The 26,141-nt window shown below is 52.8% G+C and overlaps 1 protein-coding gene across 2 annotated transcripts; it reads left to right on the top strand.

Moving 5' to 3' along the window:
- Positions 1–562: 562 nt before the first annotated feature.
- Positions 563–26,060, top strand: TMPRSS2 (transmembrane serine protease 2). 2 transcript variants are annotated; one of them, XM_033418343.2, is made up of 13 exons: positions 563–1,301; positions 4,037–4,259; positions 7,753–7,839; positions 8,518–8,631; positions 12,285–12,411; positions 13,566–13,676; positions 17,417–17,460; positions 18,480–18,651; positions 20,182–20,357; positions 21,023–21,118; positions 23,162–23,304; positions 23,718–23,870; positions 25,152–26,060. In XM_033418343.2, the coding sequence occupies exons 1-13, from the start codon at positions 1,131–1,133 to the stop codon at positions 25,161–25,163; spliced, it is 1,629 nt and encodes a 542-aa protein (XP_033274234.2). In that variant the 5' UTR covers positions 563–1,130; the 3' UTR covers positions 25,164–26,060. The 2 variants fall into 2 exon arrangements, with proteins under 2 accessions (XP_033274234.2, XP_033274235.2); XM_033418344.2 differs by lacking the exon at positions 25,152–26,060 and having other exon boundaries at positions 23,718–24,143.
- Positions 26,061–26,141: the final 81 nt, after the last annotated feature.

Genomic DNA, 26,141 nt, shown 5'->3' with positions numbered 1-26,141 from the left:
TGGATGGGGTCCTGTGGAGGCGTGACTGTGAAGGCCGTTTCTTGGAGTATTGTTTGGTCAATTCAGGGCAGCCAGGGGTGGTGGACAAAGGCCATTATCTGCTTATGATGGGAAGAGTGACGTCAGATAAGCCTTTACTATAAAATGTTTTATGTTGATGGTCTTTCTAGATAACTACTGTTCACAAATGTCAGAAAACAAGGTGACCCAGGGCTTTCTTTTCATGACCGATATCCTTAGAAACCACCCAAATTGTTAGTTCTAGACTTCTTTCTTTTCTGGATTTGGGATAGTGAGTGGAGTAGCAGGCAGGTATGGGTGTGTTTTTTGTTTGTTTTTTTGTTTTTTTTTGCGGTACGCGGGCCTCTCACTGCTGTGGCCTCTCCCGTTGCGGAGCACAGGCTCCGGACGCGCAGGCTCAGCGGCCATGGCTCACAGGCCCAGCCGCTCCGTGGCATGTGGGATCTTCCCGGACCGGGGCACGAACCCGTGTCCCCTGCATTGGCAGGCGGACTCTCAACCACTGCGCCACCAGGGAAGCCCAGAATGGATGTGCTTATGGAATTTCTAAATGTATTTGTTTATTAAGGTTGGGGCGGTTCCGTATGGATTATTTGAAAAGTCCGGTGTGGCCTCCATGTGGGTCTAAGCTCTAGACCACCTGCTCCACGCTGGGGTCGCTGGTTGCTCCATTGTCCCAGTGGGTGCTCTGCAGAGTCTTATCACCCCTGCCGTGGCCTGGGCACATGAGCTGTCTGCCTGTGCCCTCGCGTTAAATCCTCACGTGAGCAATCCAGCACGATGGCTGCGTCCGCTTCTGTCCGAGATTCAGAGAGGTCAGTCGCCCAAGGACACCTCAGGGTGTGGCACTGCCAGGAGTTGACCCGGATTTTTGCCTTCCTTCACCGCCACCCGACTCAACGGTCTATAAGTCCCTGTGCACGTTTCTCTCTTCCTGGATTCTCCTTTTGGTGGAGGTGACGTCGGGGAAGTCTGGGCTTCCGGGTGGGAGCTGGGTGAGTGCCGCAGGCCCTGAACTTAACAAGCAAGTGGGTCCCCGTCTTCTTCAGGATGAGCAGCTGCAGGAGGAGGTGGTGAGCTGAAGGCAAAGGTGAGCGGGCAGAACCGCCATGGCTCTGGCGAGAGGTGATCCTTCTACTGCATTCTCGATTCATCGTGTGCAAACTCACCGGTACGGAAATAGCACAGTCTTGTCGTTGTTTCTTCTAGGTCAGCTTGGACGTTCCAAATACCTCCCTTTACCTGATGCAGCTGATAAAATCAGGATGGCTTTAAACTCAGTAAGTGGTTAATCATTACCTTCCTGGCCTTTCCTCTGTTCCCGGTTCCTTCTGTTATTTCCAGCTATGTGTGTGAGTCAGCATTTTAAAAGCTGCTTGCAGGACTGCCTTTGCTCCCCGGATGCTGTGAAGGCGTTCTTGGGGTGAGGGGTGAGCAGGGGCTGGGCGGGGGGAGCCATGTGACAGCTGCACAGCGGGAAGTCTCAGAGCTCTCGGAGGGGCTGTGGATGTGTGATTCTCCCCTGGGCCTCTTCTCTTCCTGCTCAGGTTGGGGTGGGGCAAGGGGACAGGGGTGAGGGTGTGGGGACAGATAGAGGCAGGACAGTGGTGAGAGGGAGTGAGTCCTGGGGAGAAAAGCGCGCTTGGGATACCGCCAGCCAGCAGAGCACAGAGTCGCCTTGCTTCCTGGTAGCCTGGGACAGGCTATGGCTGTGTGGGACACTGGGCTGGCTGCCCCTCTCCCTGAGACCCTCTCCCCGCCCAACACACACACTTTGGAGACAAATGCACTATCTTTATTCCCCATCACATCTCACTCATGGTCTTATACCTGGGAATAAGTGTATTTAGTAGTTATTCTACTGGTTAATGACAAAATTCTTCTCTCTCTTCCATCTGGAAAACAGACGTTTGCTTCCCCTGCCCATTTATTTAGTATTATGTATTTATTTATACTAGAGCCTTTTTAAATTTTAAATCCACAGCACAGGAATTCACTGGGCCGAACCGCTCCCACCTTTCCTGGGAAGGACAGCACGTTCTTACGTGCTTCAGATAGAGGCCAAACTCCTGTGCCGCTTTTTGGCCTCTCGTTCCCCCATTTAGATGAGAGACTACATTTCATATCCCTTTCTGTTACTGCTCTGGTTTCGAGTGTAATCTTTGGACTTTGGAAGGAGCGCGTTGGTGAGTTATTCAACTCGCATTCGGCCCATTGCTTTCTAATCACGCTGCCCTGGAGGCCCTGTTTAAAATTCTCAGCATCTAGTCGCCTCTGCTCAGAATACTGGTCCTCTCTGAACTCTCAGTCAACAAGGAGCAAGGGGACAAATTACTGAGTGGGCAGGAGTGTTGCATGTGGACACTCAGATAAGAGGGCAAGTGTGGCTCCCAGAGTGGCCCAGCCAGTGGGCGGTTCAGGGGGGCTGACGCAGGACAAGGCGGCAGGCTGCTGGGGTCCGGAGTGTCCAGTGGGGGGGCAGCGCCTGGAGAGGGCCATTTTAAGTAGGCAGAGGGGGAGGGGAGGGCATTCTAAGAAGATGGAAACCAGCCAAAGGATGGAACTGAGAGGGAAATGGAGTAGCTGGGCCCCCCCTTCCACGTTTGTGTGTGTACACACTGTGTCCCAGAAATTCCACTGACAGGGACGGAGCCGCTGAACTCCGCACACTCTCAACATAAACACATGTGCGCTAGAAAGGTGCTTGTGGGAGCAGATCTGCTGGCCCCCCCCCAGTTGTAAATCTTTTAGGTAGATTTCTTAATCTCTGTCACTCACGTTCCTGTCTGCAAAATGGGTCTATCCGTCACAGCTGTACCAGCTTAGGGGGTTATGGTCACGCTTCAAGGGGGGCACGAATACAGATGCCCGAAGCAGGTGAGTTCTCGAATGTCAGCTCTTATTATTCTCATTATAATTCTGCCATTGCTAGTCCATAACTTTGTAGCCCACTCTCAGGGGATAGGGTATTGTCTCATTCCCAGACTTCTACACATTTTTTTACTCAGTCTCAATGTCAGCCATTTGTTTTTTTTTCTTTATTTCAAAAGATGAATAGTAAACAAACAAACCCAAAAACTATTGCCAATTAATTGGAAACGCTGGTGAGTTTTCATTCTATGTGAGTTCAGTTATTGGCATAATTAAAGATGCCCTAAAGGAATCTGCAGCACTGACCCAGCAATCCCACTACTGGGCAATACCCTGAGAAAACCATAATTCCAAGAGTCATGTACCACAATGTTCATTGCAGCTCTATTTACAATAAGCAGGTCATGGAAGCAACCTAAGTGTCCATCGACAGATGAATGGACAAAGAAGATGTGGCACATATATACAGTGGAATATTACTCAGCCATAAAAAGAAATGAAATTGAGTTATCTGTAGTCAGGTGGATGGACCTAGAGTCTGTCATACAGAGTGAAGTAAGTTAGAAAGAGAAAAATAAATACCGTCTGCTAACACATATATATGGAATCTAAGAAAAAAAAAGGTTCTGAAGAACCTAGGGGCAGGACAGGAATAAAGACGCAGACATAGAGAGTGGACTTGAGGCCATGGGGAGGGGGAAGGGTAAGCTGGGACGAAGTGAGAGTGGCATGGACATATATACACTACCAAGCGTAAGATAGATAGTGGGAAGCAGCCGCATGGCACGGGGAGACCATCTCGGTGCTTTGTGACCACCTAGAGGGGTGGGATAGGGAGGGTGGGGGGGAGAGGCAAGAGGGAGGGGATATGGGGACATATATATACGTATAGCTGATTCACTCTGTTATAAAGCAGAAACTAACACCATTGTAAAGCAATTATACTCCAATAAAGATGTTAAAAAAAAAAGAATCTGCAGCGCTGTCCCAGTGTCTTGTCTGAGTGTGATGGGGTGTATATTTAATTTTAGGATAATTAGGGTTTTGTATCATTCACCTTCTTTTTTAATTTTTTAAAAAAATGTTTAGTGGGGTATAGCTGCTTTACAATGCTGTGTCATTCATCTTCTTTTTAATCATTCAGGGGTCACCACCAGGTGTCGGGCCTTACTATGAGAACCATGGATTCCAACCCGAAAGCCTCTACCCGCCGCAGCCGCCCATGGCGCACCGTGCCTACGCGGGGTACCCGGCTCAGTACTACCCGCCCGCGGTGCCCCAGTACGCCCCGAGGGTTCAGACGCACACCTCGACACCCGTCATCCTCATGCAGCCCAAACCCCCGGCGGGGCCAGCATGCACCTCAAGTAGGACCCTTTTTGCATTTATTTCCTCTAATGGAGCCTGAGTTTTGGGTCTGCCTTCTCCGGTGGCCCGTCTGCCCCACCGGCTCTGGTGCCAGCTCTCCTCTGTCTGCCGGGCTGGTCTGGCTCTGCATACCTCTCCCCTCCCCCACTCTGTGTCAAAGCTGTGGGCCTGGGTCTCGCCTCCTGTGGGCCTCTGGGGGCCTCCCGGCTGCTAAGACCTTCATCTCCCACTAATGCTCTGGTAATGGCTTGGCCTGTACCACCCAGGGTGGTCTTTCTAGCTGGGCTTCTCTGAACTGCTTCTTGTCTGCGTGTTTTGTTGCTGAATCATCTTGAGTCGATGGTAAACCCCCAATGCAGGGAGAAACGATTTAACCTTTCTCTGTGTACCATTCCCTGGGCACTGCAAGTCACGTTCAAGGTGCTCGAAGAGTAGCTTGTGTATTTTGTGTTTGGTGAATGAAGTGGCCGGTGGAATTGTTGTACAGAAACATCTGCAACATTTCTCTTGCCTTGAAGGGTCTTGTAGCCAGACCTGACTGGGCCATGGAGGAGGGTTGAGGGACTGAAGGTGGTGTGTCCTCTGCCCATCCCCTTAATCCCATATCTTTCTTATCCTCTCATTCATCTCCTTTCTTTGCATTGCATTTTATCTCTTCTCCCTCCAGACCCCTTCCCGTCGCACCCCTCCCCAGGCTTTTAATGCAGGCTAGTTGATGTGGTGAGAACTGCCCAGGCAGGACAAGTACTGCCATTACTAGTATGAGCACAGAGCCAGTACAGTGGCTGGACCAAGGAACATTTTCACTGATAATGTTTTAATTTTAATTCGTGAGATACGCCTACCTACGTACACCACTTGCACAGTTAAAGATTAGTGACAGAGTGAATTTCCACGTGCCACCACCATGCCATAAATAATGACAGTAAGGAATAGTGAATAAGACCCGTACCCTTTGAAGACGCCCCTCCGCAGACCACTCCAGCTCTTCACAAGTGCCATCGCCCTTGGATTTCTGCCTCGGTCCTTGCCTCTGCCTCCTTCGCGCTTCATAGGTGGTTCGTCCATCCTTCGTTCTCCGCACCGCTACTCTCTTCCATTCCTGTGTTTTCTGCCCCTGCCCCTTTCCTGTGTGGTTCTCTTTCCCTCCATTCATTTGTCTTGGATCAAGGTAACACTTGTCTCTGCACTGATGTCTTTCTGGTGGTGGTTGGTAGAATGAGGCCAGTGGCTGCTACTCGGGGTGATTTCGACCCCCAGGGACATCTGGCAATGTCTGGAGACAGTTTTGGTTGTTATAACTGGGTTGGGGGTGCCACTGGCATCTCCTGGGTAGGTGCCAGTGACGCTGCTAAACATCCTCCAGTGCGTAGGGTGACCACTCCCCCACCAAGAATGACCCAGCCAAGGTGTCCGTGGTACCCAGGCTGAGGACCCCTAGTCTTAGCCTGTCATGCTCTTAGCTCATCCTTCCCTCTCTTCCCCGACACTTGGCAAACACTGATCTAACTGTCTCCACAGTTTTGCCTTTTCAGAATGTAGAGTTGGAATCATGCAGCATGTAGCCTGGCAGAGCCTTGACAGTATTTTGCAAGTTACTTAAACAGCACAAACTCAAGAGAACCCCAGCAGGAATACAAGGGACATTTTTATCTTAATGGCTCTATTTGTTTTATCAAGAGTTGTAGGTGTTTCACATTGAACCACAAGGCATACACATGTGAATGTTTGGGTTTTGGAGGACTGAAGGTCAACAATCCTGTGCTACTAATAGTTGACACTGGACACGATAGGGCTTTTGCACCAACAATTGACAACAATGAAGGTAAATGATTAGTCAGTTATAATTTCACTCACAATCCGTACAGTTGCAAACCAGCACCCAGTCATGTCCGATCGACCAGACAATGATTCCGAAATGCCTGTCCCCCAGAGGTGAGATCCGGGGCTCCCACTGTCCAAGCTCCTAGTGAGGGCTGGGCAGGTTGCCACCTTCTCAACGAGAGGTTCAAATACCTAGTTTAATAGCCCTCAACTCACCAGGCACGCTATTTTATCTTGGATAAGATAACACATAGGGAAGTCTCCTAAAGGAAGACATCATCCTTGACTAATGGGTCAAATTGGCCACTTGGAATTTCCCCTGAGCTTCCTTGGGGACCCTGCCCTGCTATCGGTAAGATGCAGGCACAGTGCCAAGTCCTGATAATGGGGCTGGCGGTACATGGAGCTCCTCAGGCCGGCGGCTGTGACCTCACCCGTGAGCCTGTGGCGCTGCAGACTCACGCCTCCTCTCCCCGAGCTGAGTCAGAATCTCTGGGTAACAGGCTCCCCGGTGATTTCTAAGCCGGTTTGAGCACAGACTGTGGGATTGGCAGAACATGGTAATGAAATGAGAGGCGAGGCGTTGAGCCCCGATCAGATGGGTCAGCTCTGGTCTCTCAACCCCAGAAGCTGAACGTCTTGGTCTGGTGGATTTCTCGAAGCAAGAATGTGCACAGGTGGGGTGCAAGGCCCCCCCCGCACTGCACCTCTGCAGCCTGGGTGTCCTCCTGTATGAACTAAGCGGTTGGAGTGCCTGTGTGAGCGCCTTCGCCCGGACACTTCCCTCTGCCTCTCCGCCTATCCAAAGGGATCACTGGGCCAGGAGCTGCTCTCTGCACAGGACCTGCTGAGGGTGGCGGTGGTGGGGGCCTTCCTCTGAACCTTGGCATGACGTTCGGCTTACACTCTGACCGACAATGGCATGTTGGTTTGTTTTGACTAGAGAGCGCTGGTGACCTTCTCCAAAGACTTGTATTCTTAGCTGGAACGTGAGCCCAGAGTTCCTGCCCCCAGACCCGGGAGCGATGCCAGCGCTGCCCAGTAGCACTTCCTGCAGTGACGGAATGTCCTGCCTCTTCACAGTCCAGCGCAGTAGCCACTGGTCACATGGGATTACTGAGTAGTTGAATTTACCGAACGATTTAATATCATTTAACAGTAATTAATTGAAGCGCAGATAGCCACATGTGGCCAGTGACTGTTTAAATGAGTCAGTGTGACTCTGTCCCATCCCTCCCCAAACCACCTTGAGGAAGAGGCTTTTTCCCCGCTGCCTTGGGTACCACTGACACAGAGATGATAGTCTGAGGAGAATTATTATTATTTTGCTTATGCTTTATAATCACCGGAACAAGGTATGTTTCCTTTTTTCAGCCATTTTTTAATGCATCATTTATTTGACTACCTTCAGGCCATACTTGTGGAAGAGCTTAATTTTAATGTATGTTGCTTCATATCACGGCTTCCTGCTTCGGTTCTCAAAAAAAGCCTAAAGTTCAGTGCTGTGGAAGAAGTAAGACCTCCCAGGATACGTTCATAAAGAGAAAACTCACATTTTTAAATGTATAAGAAATTATTATTCCTTGATAGGATATACCATATATATCTGAGAGTCTAACTTCTAAGAAACTTGGCGACTAAGTTGTTCACTCGACCCTTTTCTTCCAGGGACTAAGAAAGTCCTGTGTGTCACCTTCTCCCTGGGCGCCCTTCTGGCTGGAGCAGTCCTGGCCGCCATGCTGCTGTGGAAGCTCAGTAAGTGCAGGACGGGGCCAAGTCGTGGTGTGCCGGCCCTTTAGTGGCCCTACTCTCTGGGCTGGGGGCTCACCCACAGCCCCTCGGGAAATTTCTCATCTCTTTCCTCCTGTTTGGTTACGCAATGCATGAATAACCTTTCTCGGAAGCGGCCAATCTCGTTTGCATGCTTCCTCCCAATCCGTGGGTTGTCCAGGTCCCGTGCCCTTTGTGTGTGATATTCATACACGTGGGAGAAGCACGCTGAGTTTACCCCGTGCTTCAGGTACTAGGTGGCGCCTGGCACTCGTGAGCACAGTGAGTGCAGCACCTCGGGGCCACACCTGGTCCCTGTGTCTCAGTGTACAGCGGTGGCTGCCACAGGCCCCTCCTGTACCCACAGCCACGTCTCCTCCATCAGCCCGGGGCAGGGTTTGTGGATCACAGGACTCACCTGTGTGGCAGAGAGGGCGGGTGCTGTCCAGATCCGAGGCGAGGGGTCCTCCCCTGAGCAAAGGGACAGACCCGAGGGGGTCAGGATCCCTGCGGCCGCTCCCTGTGACGTACGTCGTCGGCAAGGACTCATCCCCTCCTTTAACAGTAAAGGAGGGAAAGCTCACTCCCTCTTGTCACCTGGGTGCTGGGAGGTTTTCTCGGTTTCTCAGCCCGACGGACATCTCCCTTCCATTTCTCTGCCAGTGGAGGACGAGTGCTTGGGGATGGAATGCAGCTCCTCGGGGACCTGCGTCAGCCCCTCTCACTGGTGCGACGGCATCCTGCACTGCCCCAGCGGCGAGGACGAGAGCCGGTGCGGTGAGTGGCGGGGCCGTGCCGGCTGCCTCGGAGGGGGGACCGCTCTGCCCCACCACAGAGGCCACAGCAGGGCAAGCGTGACGGTGTCAGGCCCGTGTCCTGAACGCCGAGCGTTCCACAACTGAATCCCTTCCCGAAGGCTGAGCCTTGCGTCTAAGCCCAGTTTTCAGATGACGGGACAGGCTCAGAGTGGGCGAGCGCCAGCCCTCCACCAGCATCGCGCAGCATGGGGGAAGGGAGACCACAGCCCAGGGCCAGGCCAACGTGCCTGCCCCAGCTGCCACGACGTCACTAAAACAGGCAAACTGTTTAAGACCTAAAGTTGGGAGTGGGCTCTGTGTTTTCTAAACAAGCTGCCTTTCAAGTGATCTATGTTGTCACGGGGTGGGCACCTTTTCTGCTTTTATTATTTTCAATGAATTATTTCATGGGTGGTAAAGTGGTCATGCCAGGGAAAATGATGACCCTGGCGTTGAGGACGAGGCTGTGCTAATACCCACTGAGGGCCATACCCAGAGCCTAAAGCCTGCTGCGTCCTCTGGGAGCTGTGTTAACTCTGAATGCAGGTGATGCCAGACAAAGGCCGGGCTCTACCCCACCGCTGTCTTCCTTCTGCAGCCATCCTGGGGGAGGATGGATCTCCCGTACATCCCATTTCCAGGTCAGGGCACCTGTGTGAGATGCAGTGCGGACTTGGCCGTGGAATCCTCAGCGTTGGGGGTTAGGCCAGAGCTCAGTCTCTGCACCATCTGCATGGACCTGCATCCACGCTGGTGCCTTGGCCTCTAAGTTCCGACCTCCTGCAGCTCCTTCCCGGAGAGGGTTTGCACTGGGCAGTGACTCACTCACTCTGTAAACTGTTGACATAGTGACTTGCCTTTATTTTGGTGATAATATATTTGTCACCATTTTCTTAAGTAAAGCAGGGAGTTTTTGAGGTTGAGAAGACGTGGTTAAGCTCTCAGGCGGGATGACATTTGATGTTTCCCTACCTGTGCACGTGCATGTGTTGATAAACTCTAGCAAGACAAACTCATGTTACCTGGAGAGACTTTCTCTCTCTCTTCTTAATACTGAAGTTGTATTTACTTAAATACTTTAAGAGTTAGTGTACTCAAATAGATCATAATTCAGGAAGTCCCTAAGGGTATGCAGTGAAAAATCTCATCTCCCCCATTTCACTTACGCTCATGCACACTCACACATAACACACACACACACACACACACACACACACACACACTCACATACTCACACATAGTATATACTCACACACTGTGAGATAACAGAGTGTATGTACTGGTCTCTGCCCCCAGTTCCCGGCACAGGGCTCCTGAAACTCTAGTGATTCCGAAGTGAAAAGACCACCTGGTGCATCTTTGGTTCTAGTATTTCATCCTTGACCCCAGTTCCTGACACGGAGCTCCTAAAACCCTTGTCATTTCCTGGGTGATAGGAGTGTCTTTTGTCCTAAGAACGCGACTCTTGGCGGGCTCCTGAGTGGCACCTGGATGGGGGCTGGTCATGGTTAGAAGCTTAGACTGTAGCTCCGCACCCCACTGTCTAGAGAGGGGGAGAGGCTGAACATGGAGTTAATGATCGAACATGCCTACGTGATGCAGCCTCCATAAAATCCCAAAAGTACAGGGTTGGGGAGCTTCCGGGTTGGTGACCCCATGAAGATCTGGGGAGACCGGTGTGCCCAGAGGGCACGGAATCTCCCGCCCCTCCCCACACCCCTTGCCCTGTGCTTCTCTTCCTCTGGATGTGCATCTGTGTCCTTTATCCCATCCTTTATCATGAACTGGTAAACAGTAAGTAAATGGTTTTCCTGAGTTCTGTGAGCTGCTCTAGCAAATTAATCGAAGCTGAGGAGGGGGTCGTGGGAACCTCTGAGTTCTAGCTGGTCGTTCAGAAGCACAGGTGACAACCTGGACTTGGGGCTGGCATCTGAAGTGGGGGGGCGGGGGAAGGGGGAGGAGGGCAGTCTTGTGGGACTGAGCCCTCAACCTGTGGGAGCTCACACTATCTCCGGGTAAAGAGTGTTAGAATTAAATTGTAGGACGCCCAGCTGGTGTCGTGGAGAATTGCTTGGTGTGGAGAAAACCCCCTACACATTTGGTGACCAGCCATGTCAGGAGTGACATGTTCTGTGTGAGCAGTAAAGAAGACACACGTGAAACAAGGATGTGAGGAAGAGGAAAGAACAGGGTAGTTTTTCTAACACACACACACACACACACACACACAGACACACACACACACACACACACACACGAGCCTGTCCATCAGCCAATCTTGTTTTTTCCTTGGGGCAACGAATAAGAGTATCTTGTTTCTCCTTGCACAGAGTTTTTTGCACGAAAATGTAAATGTGTGTTTGCATTGTTAATGTGCCCATTTCCCTATGGTTGCCATCCAGCTGACTCCACAGGACTTGATGACACATCCTGGAAGTCACTTTTCTGCTAGGACGTGAGCCTCCCCTTTCCCTCTGCTGCACTCGCAGCGTTCCTTTGCATGGAATCCTGAGCAGTTTCACGTGTACAGAAAGAACAGAGTTCCCATCCCCCCCCCCGCCCTCACATACAGTCGCCCCTGTTTGTAACATCTTGCATTGGGGTGGTACCTGCATTGTAAGTGATAAGTCGATATTGATACATTGTTATTGACTAAAGTCCTTAGTTTACATTAAGGTTTACTCGGTATTGCAGATAAATGTACAATGTATACATCTGGACAGTAGGTTTGGACAGATGTCTAACATGTGTCCACCATGACAGTGTCATACAGAGTAGTTTCACTGCCCTAAAAATCCTCTGTGCCCTACTTGTTCATCCCTTACTCCCCAGCCCCGAGTAACCACTGATCTGCCTACCGTCTCCATGGTTTTGCCTTTCCCCAAGTATCTTAGAACTGGAACCCTTTCAGATGCTTCTTTCACTGAATGATGTGCATTTAAGGTTCCTCCACGTCTCTTCATGGCCTGAGAGCTCAGTTCTTTCTAGTGTTGAATCGTAATGCATTGTCTAGATGTCCTCCAGTTGGCTTATCCACTCACATGGTGTGTGGAATCACTCATCACAGAAGCAGTAGGAAATGATCAGACCAAGGCTGGTCATTCCACAGCAGAATGAGCCCCAGATGCCAGGCCCTGAGCAACCACTAATCTACTTTCAGTCTCTATAGATGTCCTTCTCTAGACGTTTCACAGAAATGGGATCATACAGTGTGTGAGCCTTTGTGTCTGGCCTCTTTCACTCAGCAGAATGTTGTGTATTGTGTCAGTGTTTCATCCCCTTTCATGAACAAATAATACTGCACTATGTGGATGGACCACATTTTGTGCATTCATCGGTAGGTGGACATTTGGGTTGTTTCCACCTTTCGGCTCTTGTGGATAATGCTTTCACGAACATTTGTGTACAGTGTTCCCTTTTGTCTGAATACCTGTTTTCAGTTCTTGTGGGTGAAGGGCATATTTTGCGGGGAAAGACTGGATTCTCGGCACCTCTCATGTGTAGCTAGTGCCTTGGGAAGAGGGAGCCCAGCCCTGCCTCTGGGTCCCAGGGCCTCTGGGTCCCAGGGAAGGTGGGGCTCATGTGGCAGACAGGACGATGGTTTGAGACTCACCAGAATCTCCCTTCCTGCAGTTCGCCTCTACGGACCCAACTTCATCCTTCAGGTGTACTCAGCTCAGAGGAAGTCCTGGCACCCCGTGTGCCAGGATGACTGGAGTGACAACTACGGGAGAGCAGCGTGCCAGGACATGGGCTACCCGTGAGTTCCGAGCCCCGTGGCCTCCGTGATGATGGTGACAGGCGCAGAGACATAAGATCAGTGCTTCTCTCTGTCCCTCCCTGGAAGCGCCAACACAGGGGCACCGCGAGCCTTTGTCTCCTTTCTAAAGCCAGCAGGGGACCGTGGGCACCACACTGCCCCATCCCCCTCCATGGCATCCCCAGCCCTGCCTCTGGGGCCTCCATCAGCTCCTGGTTCCTCGAGGCTGTCCAGTTCTGCGGTCACCAGGGTCCAGGGTGCTGGCCGAGGGCCTTGGGTGACTCATTTCCTAAGGAGCCCCCAGGCAGGGTCGAAGCCTTGACTCCACTCACCTCCTGGGTGGTAGCGAGAGGGGAGGGCTGCAGGGAAGGTCTGGAGGGAACAGATCTGCATAACCTTCACTGCGTGAGCGCAGAAGGCGCTGGAGGCCTTTGAACAGAAGAGAGCTGATCAACAGATTTATCCGTTAGAGAATTCATTCCTCATGCAGCCACCAGAGGAGGTGGGAGAGGGGGGTGGGAGTGCCCCCTCCTCAGGATTCCAGCCAGGGACACGCCAGACCATCCTTGTCAACGCGTGGCAGCCGTCTGGCCTCCCAGGGAAAGGCTGTGCGATATCATTGCCACCGTCTCTTCCTTGGGGGTGTCACCGTGTAAATTCTGTGCAATTCTAGTGTGTTGCCTTTATGCCAGTTTTCAAAGTGAATTACCACTTGATAAGAAAGCTGGCATCTTAGCTAGTGAAATACTTCAAAATGCCAGCCCCCAATTGCAGCGTATGTCACTGTGAATGACGTAGGTGAGGTCCCATCACGGTTCAGGGTCTGTATTTTATCACTGGGAGCATTTTAACATGTGTAATTTTGTTACATTATATGTACTCACACACCCTTATTCTTACTGCTTCTTTATCCTAATCCAGATTAGATTAGAAACACGACTGATGGAGGACATTTCCCTGACACTTCAGGCTTATCGGATGGAAAGATGGTTATAATGCAGCGTCACTTGACTGGAAGTTGTGTTTTTGTTTTCCCAAATGCTATGCTGTTCCTCGTAACCAGAATGTCATATTCTGATGTAGCTATAACATAGGATTTACGAATGCTCACAACAAAACCCATTATTTTACATAAGATTTTCTGTCTTTTTCAGGAATAGTTTTTTTTCTAGCCAAGGAATAGTGGATGACAGCGGGGCCACAAGCTTCATGAAGCTGAATGTCAGTGCCAACAATATCGATCTCTATAAAAAACTCTACCACAGGTATTTAATTTGGTGATTTCTTTTTAAAAATGTATTTCATTGAAGTATAGTTGATTTACAATGTTATGTTAATTTCTACTGTATGGCAAAGTGATGCAGTTATATATACATTCTTTTTCATATTCTTTTCCCATTATGGTTTATTACAGGATATTGAATATAGTTCCCTGTGCTATACAGTAGGTCCTTATTGCCTATCCATCCTATATATACTAGTTTGCATCTGCTAATCCCAAACTCCCAATCCATCCTTCCCCCACCTCCCTCCCCGCTTGGCAGCAGGTCTATTCTCTATGTCTGTGAGTTTGTTTCTTAGATAAGGTCATTTGTGTCATATTTTAGATTCCACATATAAGTGATATATGGTATTTGTCTTTCTCTTTCTGATTTACTTTGCTTAGTACGATAATCTCTAGGTCCATCCGTGTTACTGTAAGTGGCATTATTTCATTCTTTATTAGGGCTGAGTACTATTCCCTTGTATGTATGGACCACATCTTCTTCATCCATTCCTCTGTCAATGGACATTTAAGTTGTTTCCATGTCTTGACTATTGTAAATAGTGCTGCTATGAACATTGGGGGCATGTATGTTATTGAATTGTAGTTTTGTCCAGAAATATGTCCAGGAGTGAGATTGCTGGATCATACGGTAGCTCTATTTTTAGTTTCTTAAGGAACCTCCATACCGTTCTCCATAGTGGCTGCACCAATTTACATTCCCACCAACAGTGTAGGAGGGTTCCCTTTTCTCCACACCCTCTCCAGCATTTGTTATTTATAGACTTTGTTTTTTTGCGGTATGCGGGCCTCTCACTGCTGTGGCCTCTCCCGTTGCGGAGCATAGGCTCTGGACACGCAGGCTCAGCGGCCACGGCTCACAGGCCCAGCCGCTCCGCGGCACGTGGGATCTTCCTGGAGCGGGGCACGCACCCGTGTCCCCTGCATCAGCAGGCGGACTCTCAACCACTGCGCCACCAGGGAAGCCCTTATTTGTAGACTTTTTGATGATGGCCATTCTGACTGGTGTGAGGTGGTACCTCATTGTCGTTTTGATTTGCATTTCTCTAATAATTAGCGATGTTGAGCATCTTTCCATGTGCCTGTCGGCCACGGTGATTTCCTCTTTCCTTTCAAGAATTGTGTAATGGGAATGAGTAGGAGGCGTCAGGGAGAATCACTGTCCAGAGTTTGATTTCTCTGCTGCACCTGCGGGTTTGTCTGAGTTTCTCATGGGGAGGAGATTGGACTTTACGTAGGACCCGTCCCTCTGAGCAGCTCTGGGTTTATTCCAGGGAAGTGGCTAAGGTCTATTTGCCATCTTGTTTGTGCCCTCTGCCCTCTGCCCTCTGCCCTCCATGGTATTGGGTAACATTGCACAATTGAAATTCCTCTTTCCTGATTTTTTTCTCTCTCCGGACATTAGACGTGTACCTTACTGTGTGTCAGGGTGTGTGTCTAGGAGTCCAAAGGAATGTCTCAGGGTCCCCACTGGGGTGATCGACTCATCCTGGTTTGCTCAGGACTCTGCCGGTTTCACACTGGAAATCCTGCTTCCCAAGAAGCCCCTCAGCCCCAGGCAGTGGGGGTGGTTGGTCCCCCAGCCCAAGCAGTCGTGTCAGAGGATGCTGTGCAAGGGGTGGGCCTGGGAGCGAGCGGCTGGTCCAGGGCACCAATGTTTCCTGTATCTGGAGGGATACCTGCAGCGCTGGGCGGGTCGCAGTGCGTCTGGTGGGTGGAAATGAGCCTGAGTTGGTCCCATGGTTGATGGTTTAACTGTTTTGGAGGGTGGGGGAGAGGGCTGGACTTGAGCTACTCATTTTGTGTTGCATATGTTGAAAATGGTTGCGGTCTTCCTAGGATCATTATTACTATCCGAATGTCCCTTAATGTGAAAGATACACAGTGTCCTTCTTGCGTAAGTCCTCCTCAGCTCCCAGGTCCCTATCTCCCATCCCCAGGTGGCCAGGCAGGCCGGCACATCCCTGCTGGCCAGGTGCCAGATGCTGCCTTGACGGGAGGATGGACGGGTCACGCTTCCCCTCCTTCCGTGTGAGTGGGAGGCTGGGAGCAGGTTTGCGTTCCTGGTGGCTCGGGGGGCTGACTTCTGCCTGGGGCCCCTGGTCTGGCTGTCCCCAGGAATGTGAGAGGGTGAGCCCAGGAGAAGGGGTGCACACGGCCAGGTGTGCCCATCAAAACAGCAGGCCGTGGTTTGCCCTCCCGAGGAACTAAACACAGCTGCCTGGGCTCTTTGTAAATGCCCCCGACTGTCTCTTCATCGTCTTTGGTTACATGGAATCAGGGCTGAGCAGGGGAGGAAAGGCTGCCACCTCTCGGTAACTCACAAGGTGGCTGCAGGGTTTGGAGGAAAGAAGAGAAGGTCATTGCCTGGGATGTGGTGCCCCCGGCATGCATGGTGTGAGGTGGGAGAACTGCTTTCCTCTTTGCTTTCAGAAGTTGCTCTTTGATACCTGAGTCCTCGCAGGGTTTGTCTGAGTGGCCGCTTTGCGCCCTGATGCCGGTGGCTGCACAGTGTGCAGAGGAGAATGCCCTTATGATCCTTAGACAGCATCTTCTCTTAATGGGAACATGTCTTCTCTCGGCATCCAATGCCCCCCAGCCAGAGACCGCCGGGACATGCCTTGTCCTGGAACTGTGGCTGTCTCCACGGAAGCGGGTGAGAAGGGACTTATTACAGGGTGTGGGCTTGTGTTGAGTCCTTTTGGGGAAGGTTCCAGGAAGCAGGGCTTTGCCCTGCATTGGATGCTGTCCGGGAGTGAGGGTGATTCTGTAGTTGGTACCTTAATGGTTTTTTTTTTTTTTTAGAAGGTGGGTGGCAGGCATGAAGCCAGGCTATGGCTGGGATTGGCTGGGAAGTGCCGCTACTCGTGTCAGCCAGCATAGGGGCCTGTTGGTCACTGTGTGGCTTGGACCAGGCTCATGGGATCGTGCAGTGGGCCTGCCTGCGTCAGCCAGCATAGGGGCCTGTTGGTCACTGTGTGGCTTGGACCAGGCTCATGGGATCGTGTAGTGGGCGTGCCCGCGTCCTGATCCATCATGTAACAGTGGTCTGGCCCCATGTGGATGCCCTGCGAGCTGTTTACGTTCAACAGAACGTGGCCAGGTTCGAACATGTGGGTGTCAGGGCTGTTTCTCTTCTCCTCAGCATATTGGGGGAAAATTCCGTACACAGTGGAACGCATTGGTTGTTTCTTTTTCATAGGTAACCTGGAATGTCTGCCCCCCAAAGGAGTAACTTTTCTTCTGTTCCCAGGCAAATGATTGACTGTAGAGTTTCCTGTGGGTAAATGTAAAGCAGTTATAGGAATCTGGAAGTTTCCGAACGTCTTCCTTACAAAATTAAAGGATCGTTTTAAATCCCAAGGAAAAATAATAACAGCTGATATGATGTGTGCTTATCTTCACAACCACCCTATGAGTTGGTACTATATTAGCCCATTCTGCAGATGGGGAAATTGAGGCACAGAGAGGTTAGGAAGCTTGTCCAAGGTCACACAGCTTGGATTTGAACCCTGCACTTTGACTCAGTGTCTGCTCTTTACTACCGTCCCCTATGTATATAGATTTACTTTCCTTATTCAAGTCCTCAACTGTGGACTCTTCTATGTCTGGGGAGGCAGAGAGTGAGAACAGTAGAAGAAAATATTTATTTCTAAGCATTTTGAGAATCAAGTGTCTCGTTTGTTAGAGTGACCAGAATTTTCCCCTCTTCTTTTGTAGTGATGTCTGTTCTTCAAAAACAGTGGTTTCTTTACGCTGTATAGGTAAGTGATTCTTGGTTTTCCTTTTTGTGTTTCTAAAATAAGAAACATTTGGTACTTATAGAAGTGTATCTCCCTGTGTCTCTGGGGGATGTGGAGAGATGAGGTGGGGTAACAGGTCAGGACATGCCCAGCACTCTGCCCAAGGGGCTCCTTTCTTGAATTCTGATGCACTTGAGACGCCTTCAGCCTCAAGTCCAAGAAGCAGCTGTCCCATGAGGACGGGAGAGCTCAAGAAACTGCCGGGGCCACACTCTAGGGCATCCGCGCGCTGGAGCTGGACGCCCGTGCGTGTCCCCGCCCCTGTGTTTGGATTATTTATAGTTTCCAAACCCTCTACTGGTATGGAGGACACTGTCCCTGCGCTCCCTTCTCTGGGACAGCCCCATCCTGCTCCCATACGGGTCTCAGGCCTGAAGCCTGGCTTTTCAGTTTGAACAGCTGAAGCTAGCAGATGCCTCTAGGTGGACGCATGCCCCAGCGGTCCCGCTGGTACCTTCCCACCCAGGCTGGCTCAAGCTTCTTTAGGTCCAGAGAAAGCAGGTGCCTGCCCTGCCTTCCCGCGCACGCGCCGCCATCCACCTCCTGGCAGCTTGAGAGCAGCACACGTGAGAAAAGCCTCCTTAGCTCTGTTCGGGAATCTTGGCGCCTCTGAGCATTCGAGGGGGTGCCAGGGCCTTTGTTATCCAGGCCCCCCACCTGGTGTACGGGAGACGCCGATGGAATCGCACAAGTGCTAAGGAACAGGGGCACCCAGTGCCAGCAGAAGTGGTGCTTCCTGGGGGGAGGGGGGGAAGCACCTCCTCTCACCCCACCCCCCAATGCAAAGAGACCAGGACACATTCTCGGAAAGTCGGACCCCAAACAAACAGGAACAAGAACAGACAACAGTCACCCTCCGGCCAGACAGGACCCTCGGGCTGGGGGCCGTCTGGGCACCGGGTGTGACGGGCGTCAGGCGGCTGGGAGCGGGCGGCCCTGCTTCGCTCACCGGCCGGACGCGCTGTGCTTGTCGCCCTCAGAGTGCGGGGTCTCCGGGAAGACGAGACGCCAGAGCCGGATCGTGGGCGGGTCGAGCGCTGCCCCGGGGGACTGGCCCTGGCAGGTCAGCCTGCACGTGCAAGGCACCCACGTCTGCGGAGGCTCCATCATCACCCCCGAGTGGATCGTGACCGCCGCCCACTGCGTGGAGGAGTAAGTCCCGCGGGGGCGGGTCCCGGGTTGGGAGGCGGAGGCTCTGGGCCCTGCGGCCTGGAGTGAAGTCTCCGAGTCCTTCGAGTTCCGGTTTCCTTGCGGACACGCGGGGATTCTAAGGGCGCCCAGGTCGTTGCCTCGCTGGGAGGGTCAAATGACTTGTGCAGCGCGTGGCCAAGCCCATCCCTTCAGCGGGCGTCCATTACTCCTGGGGTCTGGCGCAGGGATGCAGTGTGGGGCTGGGGTGATGCTGTGATCAGAACTCCTTCTAGGGGCTTCCCTGGTGGCGCAGTGGCTAAGAATCCACCTGCCAATGCAGGGGTCACGGGTTCGAGCCCTGGTCCGGAAGATCCCACATGCCGCGGAGCAACTAAGCCCGTGCGCCACAACTACTGAGCCTGTGCTCTAGAGCCCGTGAGCCACAACTAGAGAAAGCCCGTGCACAGCAACAAAACCCAACTCAGCCAAAAATAAAATAAATAAATTTATTAAAAAAAAAAAAAAAAGAAAGAAAGAACTCCTTCTAGCCCACAGTCTTCTCAGCTCTGTCCCACCTTTCCTGAGGCCCCTGCCCTCTTGGGAGGCCTGGTTTCCCCTAGGTGCTCATCCCCAGAGAGGGTGCACTCAAAGACACTCAGACCTCACACTGCCATGCAGGAAGGTCCTCTGTGGTCCATTAAACACCCTGGGCCGCAGCATTGCCCATACAGGTGGGTGGAGAGGGGCAAGGGTAGCCATCACTTACAGTGTTAGCTTTTGTAGAAGATACTATTCCCCCTCCTTTTTTCTTAAACGTGGAGGGTTTTTTTGTGTGTTTTGGTCACATGGCTATTTTGAAAAAGCCTCGCTCATCAGAGTTATTTTTCTTTAGAGTGAGGCCGGGCCTGGCCTGGCCGTTCTCTGGCTCAGTGGCTTCAGACAGTTCCCTCGAGGTGGCTGACTGTAGCATCTGCACCTGTAAGACAGGTGTGCTGCTCCACGGGTTGTTGTATGGTTGAAGAAAGCAGTGTTTATTACCCAAGAGCGTTCCCTTCCTTCCATCCACCGTATTCCATGGGCTGTAGGATTTTCTTAGAAGGGAAATACCCAGATAAAGGTAATGCCGGGATGGCTATTAGACTCAGAGGCTGTTCATCAGTACACACTTATTAAGCACCTACTGTGTGCCAGGAAGTGCTCTAGCATGTAAAAGTCAGTTAGACCCAGCCACGCCGGAAATGGGGTTTCAAACCTCAGGAAGGCACTTAGGCACAAGAATAAGCGTTCTTGGAATCGCGAGGGTTTGCCGGCTGGCGGGGAAGCACGGAAGGAATAGGATTCACTGACGAGGTAAAGGAGGGGAGTGGGGGCTGTGTGAGGTGCAGAGGGGGAGGGGCCTGAGACCACCTGGCCAGCCTTGTCCGGCGGCTTTTGACAAATCACGTCACCTTGGAGACCTTGGCTCGGGCGGATGACTTTTGAAGGCCGTCAAATGAGCGTTTCGTGTTTGTGGTTCTGACACGCTGAGCGGTGTTCACGTCTGTCTTCCAGACCTCTTAACAATCCCAAGATTTGGACGGCCTTTGCAGGAATTTTGAGACAATCTTTCATGTTCTATGGAAACGGATACCGAGTAGCAAAAGTGATTTCCCACCCGAATTACGATTCCAAGACCAAGAACAACGACATCGCTCTTATGAAGCTGCAGACGCCTCTGACTTTTAATGGTGCGTAGCGGCGTTCCTGCAGCCCGGGGTACGTGAACGGTTTTGACCGCATCTTAAGGAGAAGTTGACTGGAAATAAAATGTGCTGTGATGTCCAGAAGGAAGGAAGTTGCACTGAGTTGTAGCGTGTGGAGCCAGGGGAGGGGTTGGCTGCTAGAAGAGGGCTCAGCAGAGGCCGAGTCACCCCACTGAGGGATGCGTTCACTGCGGCACTTTTCCTCCTCGGCACGGTGACGACTTAATCAGCACACGTGAACGTCTAGAAAAGTTGTTTCCTAGTCAGCATCTGGTGGGTCAGACTTCACTCGGTGCTGGTTTGCAATTGCACCTGTTGTGAGTTTAATTATAAATTGCTAATCACTTACCTCCATCCTTATCAATTGAGTCCGATGCAGCCCTACCACGTCCAGTGTCAACTCTTTGCGTCACAGGACTGTCGATCTTCAATCCTCCGAAACCGTAACTTTCAGAGGGGGGCGTCTTGCCTGTTAGAAGGAGGGTCCTGGCAGGGGCAGGAAAGGGCATGCCAGGACACACTGGAACCCAGAAGTCTCCCTGGGCAGGAGGCTGGTGGTCCCAGGCCCAGGGAAGATCCAGGTGGACACCGTCGCCGGAGGCCTTCAGTTAGACCAGACCCGCTCACGCTGTTTTCCCTTCTTGGAACAGACAGAGTGAAACCAGTGTGTCTGCCCAACCCGGGCATGATGCTGGAACCGACACAGGCCTGCTGGATTTCCGGGTGGGGGTCCACCTACGAGAAAGGTGAGGCTCCCAGCAGGGGACCTGCGGGTCTCAGGAGCAGATCACTGGGTTCTGAAGCGGGAGGTCTAGGTTTTGATCCTGGTTCTACCACTAAGTGATTTGACGACTTTGGGCAGTTCGCCCAGTCTTTTTGCCTGTTTCCCCACGCGCTAGATGGGAAAATCCTAGCTGCCCTACCTATCCCATGCCCTTATTAAGACCAAATGGAACAATGTGTGGAAACTGGTTTTTGAAGGGTGGAGGCCACCGTGTGAGGGGCACACGGCCCCCATGTTTGTACCCCATGGTCGCTAACAGGCCGCCCGGAAGTCTGCCTGCCTTTGATGGCTGAGTGATAACGGACTCGGTGAGGATGGGCTTGTGTGACCGGCAATGCCAGCTGCAGGCGCCAGAGGCTTTGTCCTCCTGCCCTGACACCACAGAGTGGGAAGAGGCACTAGACCCTCCTGACGCAGGCTGGCCCAGCTGCCTTCAGTTATAATTTGCTTTCATCTCAGATAACGTTTTTCAAATGAAGGGATCCTTGCTGTTGCATTCTTAGGGAGCACTGGATGGGCTTAGTCGTACATTTATATATTGTTTACATCCTTCCAAAAGTGTTTAGGGCACACCTCCAAGGATCTTTTAAAGCACGGTGAATAGCTCAAGGGCGGGGTGGTTGGGAGGGGTAGGGGAGATGTCGATGGCCCTGGGTGTCCTGGCATCTGGTCTAAAGAAAGCTCCTGGATTGAGCCTTCCAGGTGTGAGCAAGGTTTCCCAGCATCCAAGACAAAAGGGAAAGTCAGCCACAGTTTGTGGAGCACCGACCAAGAGCTGGGAATGCAGCAGTGAACAAAATGAGACAGAAATCTCTACCCGCAGGAGCTTCACATTCTCCTGTGGATGTCTGGGGGCAGGATGTGCTCAGACAGGAAAGGAATAACTGAACTAGGTGCTTTCAAACAGCGGAGGTTTGCGACAGCGAGCGGTGGTCAGGGAAGGCGACATTTGAGCTAAGATCTGCATGACTAGAGTGTCTTACGAACAGAAGGGCCAGTGTGGCCAGGGCACGATGAGCCGGGGTGAGGGGGCAGGCTGGGACCAGGTCGCATAGGGCCTTGTAGGCTATAACGAGGATACTGGAGTGACTTGATCTGAGAGCTGTGTAGGGAGTCACGGAAGGGTTGGGGGTGAGGGCAGACGGAACAGCACGGTGAGGGGACCAGTGCTGTGTCCTCCGAGAGAAGAAGGCGGCTCAGACCGGGGGTGGGGGTGGGGTGGGGGTGGGAGCACGTTTGGGACAGAGCCTTCAGATCTGCTGATGGATGGAGTGTCAGCAGAGAAAGAGTGAAGGGTCACAGGAAGGCGGCTTCCAGCTGTGACGCAAGCCCCCCGGTGGGTGGTGGGACCATTTCCCGAGTCCGGAGGACGGGGGCGGGGTGCGGCATGGCTTTGGGTGGAGGAGCCCTCTAGGAGAGGCACTGCTTCAGCACGGTACGCCCGTGGAGCCCAGAAGACATCCAGGTAGCAACTGGGAGACATAGAGTACGAGTCCCAGCGAGCGTCTAGGAAGTTTCCACCTGCTGGCAGCTGAGGGCAGATGGTCAGAGAGTGAAGGGTCGTGTGGTGTTGAGGACGGTCGGGTGTTTGAGGTGGAAACACAGGGCTCCTCCGGTCGCCCTGGGAACGGTCCAGAGAAGAGGGAGCAATGAAGGAGGAAAGCTAATCCCAGGGAACCAAGTGGCTGGGTGATGGGAGAGGATGATTCTAGGACGCAGGTGATGGGAGAGGATGATTCTAGGACACAGGCGATGGGAGAGGATGATTCTAGGACACAGGCGATGGGAGAGGATGATTCTAGGACACAGGCGGAGCTCCCCAGCCCCAGAGCAGGCAGTCTGCTCCCAAACCCAATCTGGAGCCGCTTTACACACAGACCCCAACAGCTGGAAGATACCCCGGTGTCCCAGGAGCCAGTATGGGAGGAAGGGCGTGGCCGTCTGTCCACGCCCCCCGGGAGGGAGTCCAGGCTTCCTGGGAAAGCCAGGCCATCCTCTGTTGCAGGGAAAACCTCGGATAGGCTGAACGCGGCGATGGTGCGGCTCATCGAGCCCTGGCGGTGCGACAGCAAGCAGGTGTACAGTGACCTCATCACGCCGGCCATGATCTGCGCGGGGTACCTGCAGGGAACCGTCGACTCCTGCCAGGTGATGACCAGCTTGCGTTCGGCCTCTGGGCCTTGGCCGGCTCCCAGGGGGCCCGTGAGGAGCGCCTCCTCCCCGACCTGGGGCCTGGGGGCGGCCGTGGGAAGTGACGGCCATGGACGGTGCGAAAGCCCTGGTACCCCCAACAATGCACGCCGCTGCTTCCTCCGGAAGGCGCTGTGTGGTCGAAGTGTCACAGAAATAAGTCTTTTGACTATTTAAAAATATGGACAGCCATTTATTTGTCAACTATTAACTGATGCAGATGCCAATTCGTCGCTGGTGCAGTCTCTTTGGGGGACTATATGACTGTCACCTCGTTGGAGGAGACCTGCAGACCCTCCCATTACCCCCTGCCCTCTGTGATGTACGGCCTGGGGTTTCACTTCTGCTCTGTAACCTGCTGTGTCCCCCAGGGTGACAGCGGAGGCCCTCTGGTCACTCTGAAGAGCAGCGTCTGGTGGCTGATTGGGGACACGAGCTGGGGGTCTGGCTGCGCTAAGGCTTACCGACCGGGAGTGTACGGAAACGTGACCGTGTTTACAGACTGGATTTATCGACAAATGAGGGTAACTTTCCCGTCCTCCTCATTGGGTTCTCTGGCTTCGCTGTGTCACAGCCTAGGAGGTGTGGTCCCCGTGCCAGGTGGCATCCCCTCCCCCACTGTCCAGGGCCCACCACTGGTGTTCGGGTGAAAACGTCTGGGGCTCAGCTTTGTAGGGTCCAGAGCTGACTGTGATGGGCTTCCTTGTGCTCTGACCACGCTCGGTTCTGGCTCAGGTGGTTCTGTTTACCCACCCAGACGTCATTGAGTCAAACTTCTGGTGGATGGGCAGAGAGCAGGGAGAGGCAGGTCAGCCAGCCGTGCCTCTGCCCTGTCCTTTTCTGGGCTATCGAGTACGCCCTGGGGCCGGGGAGCAGCTGGGGTTCTCTGGTACAAGGAGAGGTGGTAAGGTGGGGAAAGATCCCAGGGGCTCCCGGCCTGGCCTGCGGTGCATAACGGAGCCCAGTCCTTGTGCTCTGTCTGGATCCTGGGTCCATCTCACGGGCCTCGGGACCGGCAGAGCCCACAGATTTCGGCTTCTTCTAGGGGTTGGCTCCTGGTGGAAGAAAAAGTTCTATTCTGTCCCCTCTCAAGTCTCCAAAGGTACCCAGGTGCAGAACCAGAGGGCATTGCCCAATGAGGTCCAGCCTGCATCTCCCCAGATTGAAACCGTAGGACCTAACACCTTCAAGTGGCCACGGGGCCCATCTAGTCCCCGCCCCAGAAAGGGCCGAGTGCTGGAAATAGATGACTCCCTCTGACCCGCCGGGGGCTATGTGGTAGAGGGAAGCTGCGGGGGCTGCGGTGGGGCTGGGAGGAGAAGGCAGCCCGGACACCTTGAGGGAGGTGAGCCAGGCCAAGGGGAGACTGTCCCTCCAGGATGAGAGAGCAAACGGGCGAGGTGTGTTAAGGTACCGCCGGTGGCTCAGCACGGCCAGAGCGGGGAGTGAGAGGGCTGGGTGGCAGCAGAGAAAGTGGGTAGAAAGCCGGACAATTAGACACTTGACGTCTTTCAGTGGCTAAGGTCACACTCGGTTTGCCCACAGAGGCCTGTGTCCCAGCTGTGCTGAATGATTGGATCCCTACACACCCCGTTCCCCCTTATGCCTCAGGGCCTTTGCACATGCTGTCCTCCACTGTCAGCCTAACCCCTTGACCTTCATGCTGTAGAAAAACAATATCCCTTTGTCTTATTAAGCTTACTCATTGGTGTATAAGGGCCTCACGTTCATTTAGGGGAAAAAATAATTTTCTACCTTTGTTTGTCTCAAGAAAATAACATCGTTTCTTTTTCCTTTTTGAACAGGCAAACAGCTAATCCATACAGCCTGGGTCCTTGACACCATTCCACAAGAAAATGAAGGGGATGATTTTTTTTTTTTTTTTTTTTTTTTTTTTTTGCGGTACGCGGGCCTCTCACTGCTGTGGCCTCTCCCGTTGTGGAGCACAGGCTCCGGACGCGCAGGCTCAGCGGCCATGGCTCACGGGCCCAGCCGCTCCGCGGCATGTGGGATCCTCCCGGACCGGGGCACGAACCCGTGTCCCCTGCATCGGCAGGCGGACTCTCAACCACTGCGCCACCAGGGAAGCCTGAAGGGGCTGAGTTTTAATCCCTGTGCATGATGTATTTTTAGAAATGATTCCCAGGCCCTTTCGTTTTTATTAAATAGTGAACCTGTCTGTCTTTGGCACGCTCCACAGTTCTCTGCAGGCCACACGGCCTCCCCCACCCCGGACGTACACTCCCGCGCCCCTCGTCCGACAGGGGAGGCCCAGCTGGGTGTGGGCTTGCAGGGCCAGTGCAGGCAGAGGGCTGGGGTCTGTCCCACGGGGACCTCCCTTCCAAGCCCCGTTCCAGGGGCCCCTCTTGGACACACAGGGCGCTGGTGACTTCTCAGCTGCTGGACGGCTTGAGATGGGAAGGGAGGAAGCCAGGTAGAAACTGCAGGGGCCACCCTCTGGGGCCATCACCAGTGCGGGCCACTTGGGGCAGCCCCAGGGCCTGTCTCCCCACGAGGGATTTTTGCTGATCATTTTTTAGTGCCTTTTTAGCAGCCCTGGAAGGTGGCTGGAAATAAAGGGACCAGCCCTTCATGGGTGATGACTTGATAGCCACTTGTCAGGGCACTGAAACCTTTTTTCCTTCTTGGGCGGTGGTGAGGGTGTAGACGGAGCAGATATGTTCAGTGCTGAGCACTGCTGGGGCAGGGGGCCCCAGCCTTACTCCATGTCTTCTCCCTGTCCCTCTCCTTGGAGACTGTGCTACGCCCCACCCCCTACTGTGGTCCCACCCCGA

The sequence above is a fragment of the Orcinus orca genome, chromosome 5 (genome assembly GCF_937001465.1).
Source record: "Orcinus orca chromosome 5, mOrcOrc1.1, whole genome shotgun sequence".
NCBI classification, from domain to species: Eukaryota; Metazoa; Chordata; class Mammalia; order Artiodactyla; family Delphinidae; genus Orcinus; species Orcinus orca.
The sequence above is the reverse complement of the archived record's forward strand: the minus strand, read 5'-3'. Positions and strand labels throughout refer to the sequence as shown.

Excerpts from the sequence above, each read along its gene's own strand:
- TMPRSS2 (XM_033418344.2), top strand. The coding sequence starts at position 1,131 with ATGGCTCTGGCGAGAGGTGATCCTTCTACTGCATTCTCGATTCATCGT. Across the intron at positions 8,632-12,284 it reads CGAGGACGAGAGCCGGTGCG|TTCGCCTCTACGGACCCAAC; the intron begins GTGAGTGGCGGG and ends CCCTTCCTGCAG. Across the intron at positions 23,305-23,717 it reads GAACCGTCGACTCCTGCCAG|GGTGACAGCGGAGGCCCTCT; the intron begins GTGATGACCAGC and ends TGTGTCCCCCAG.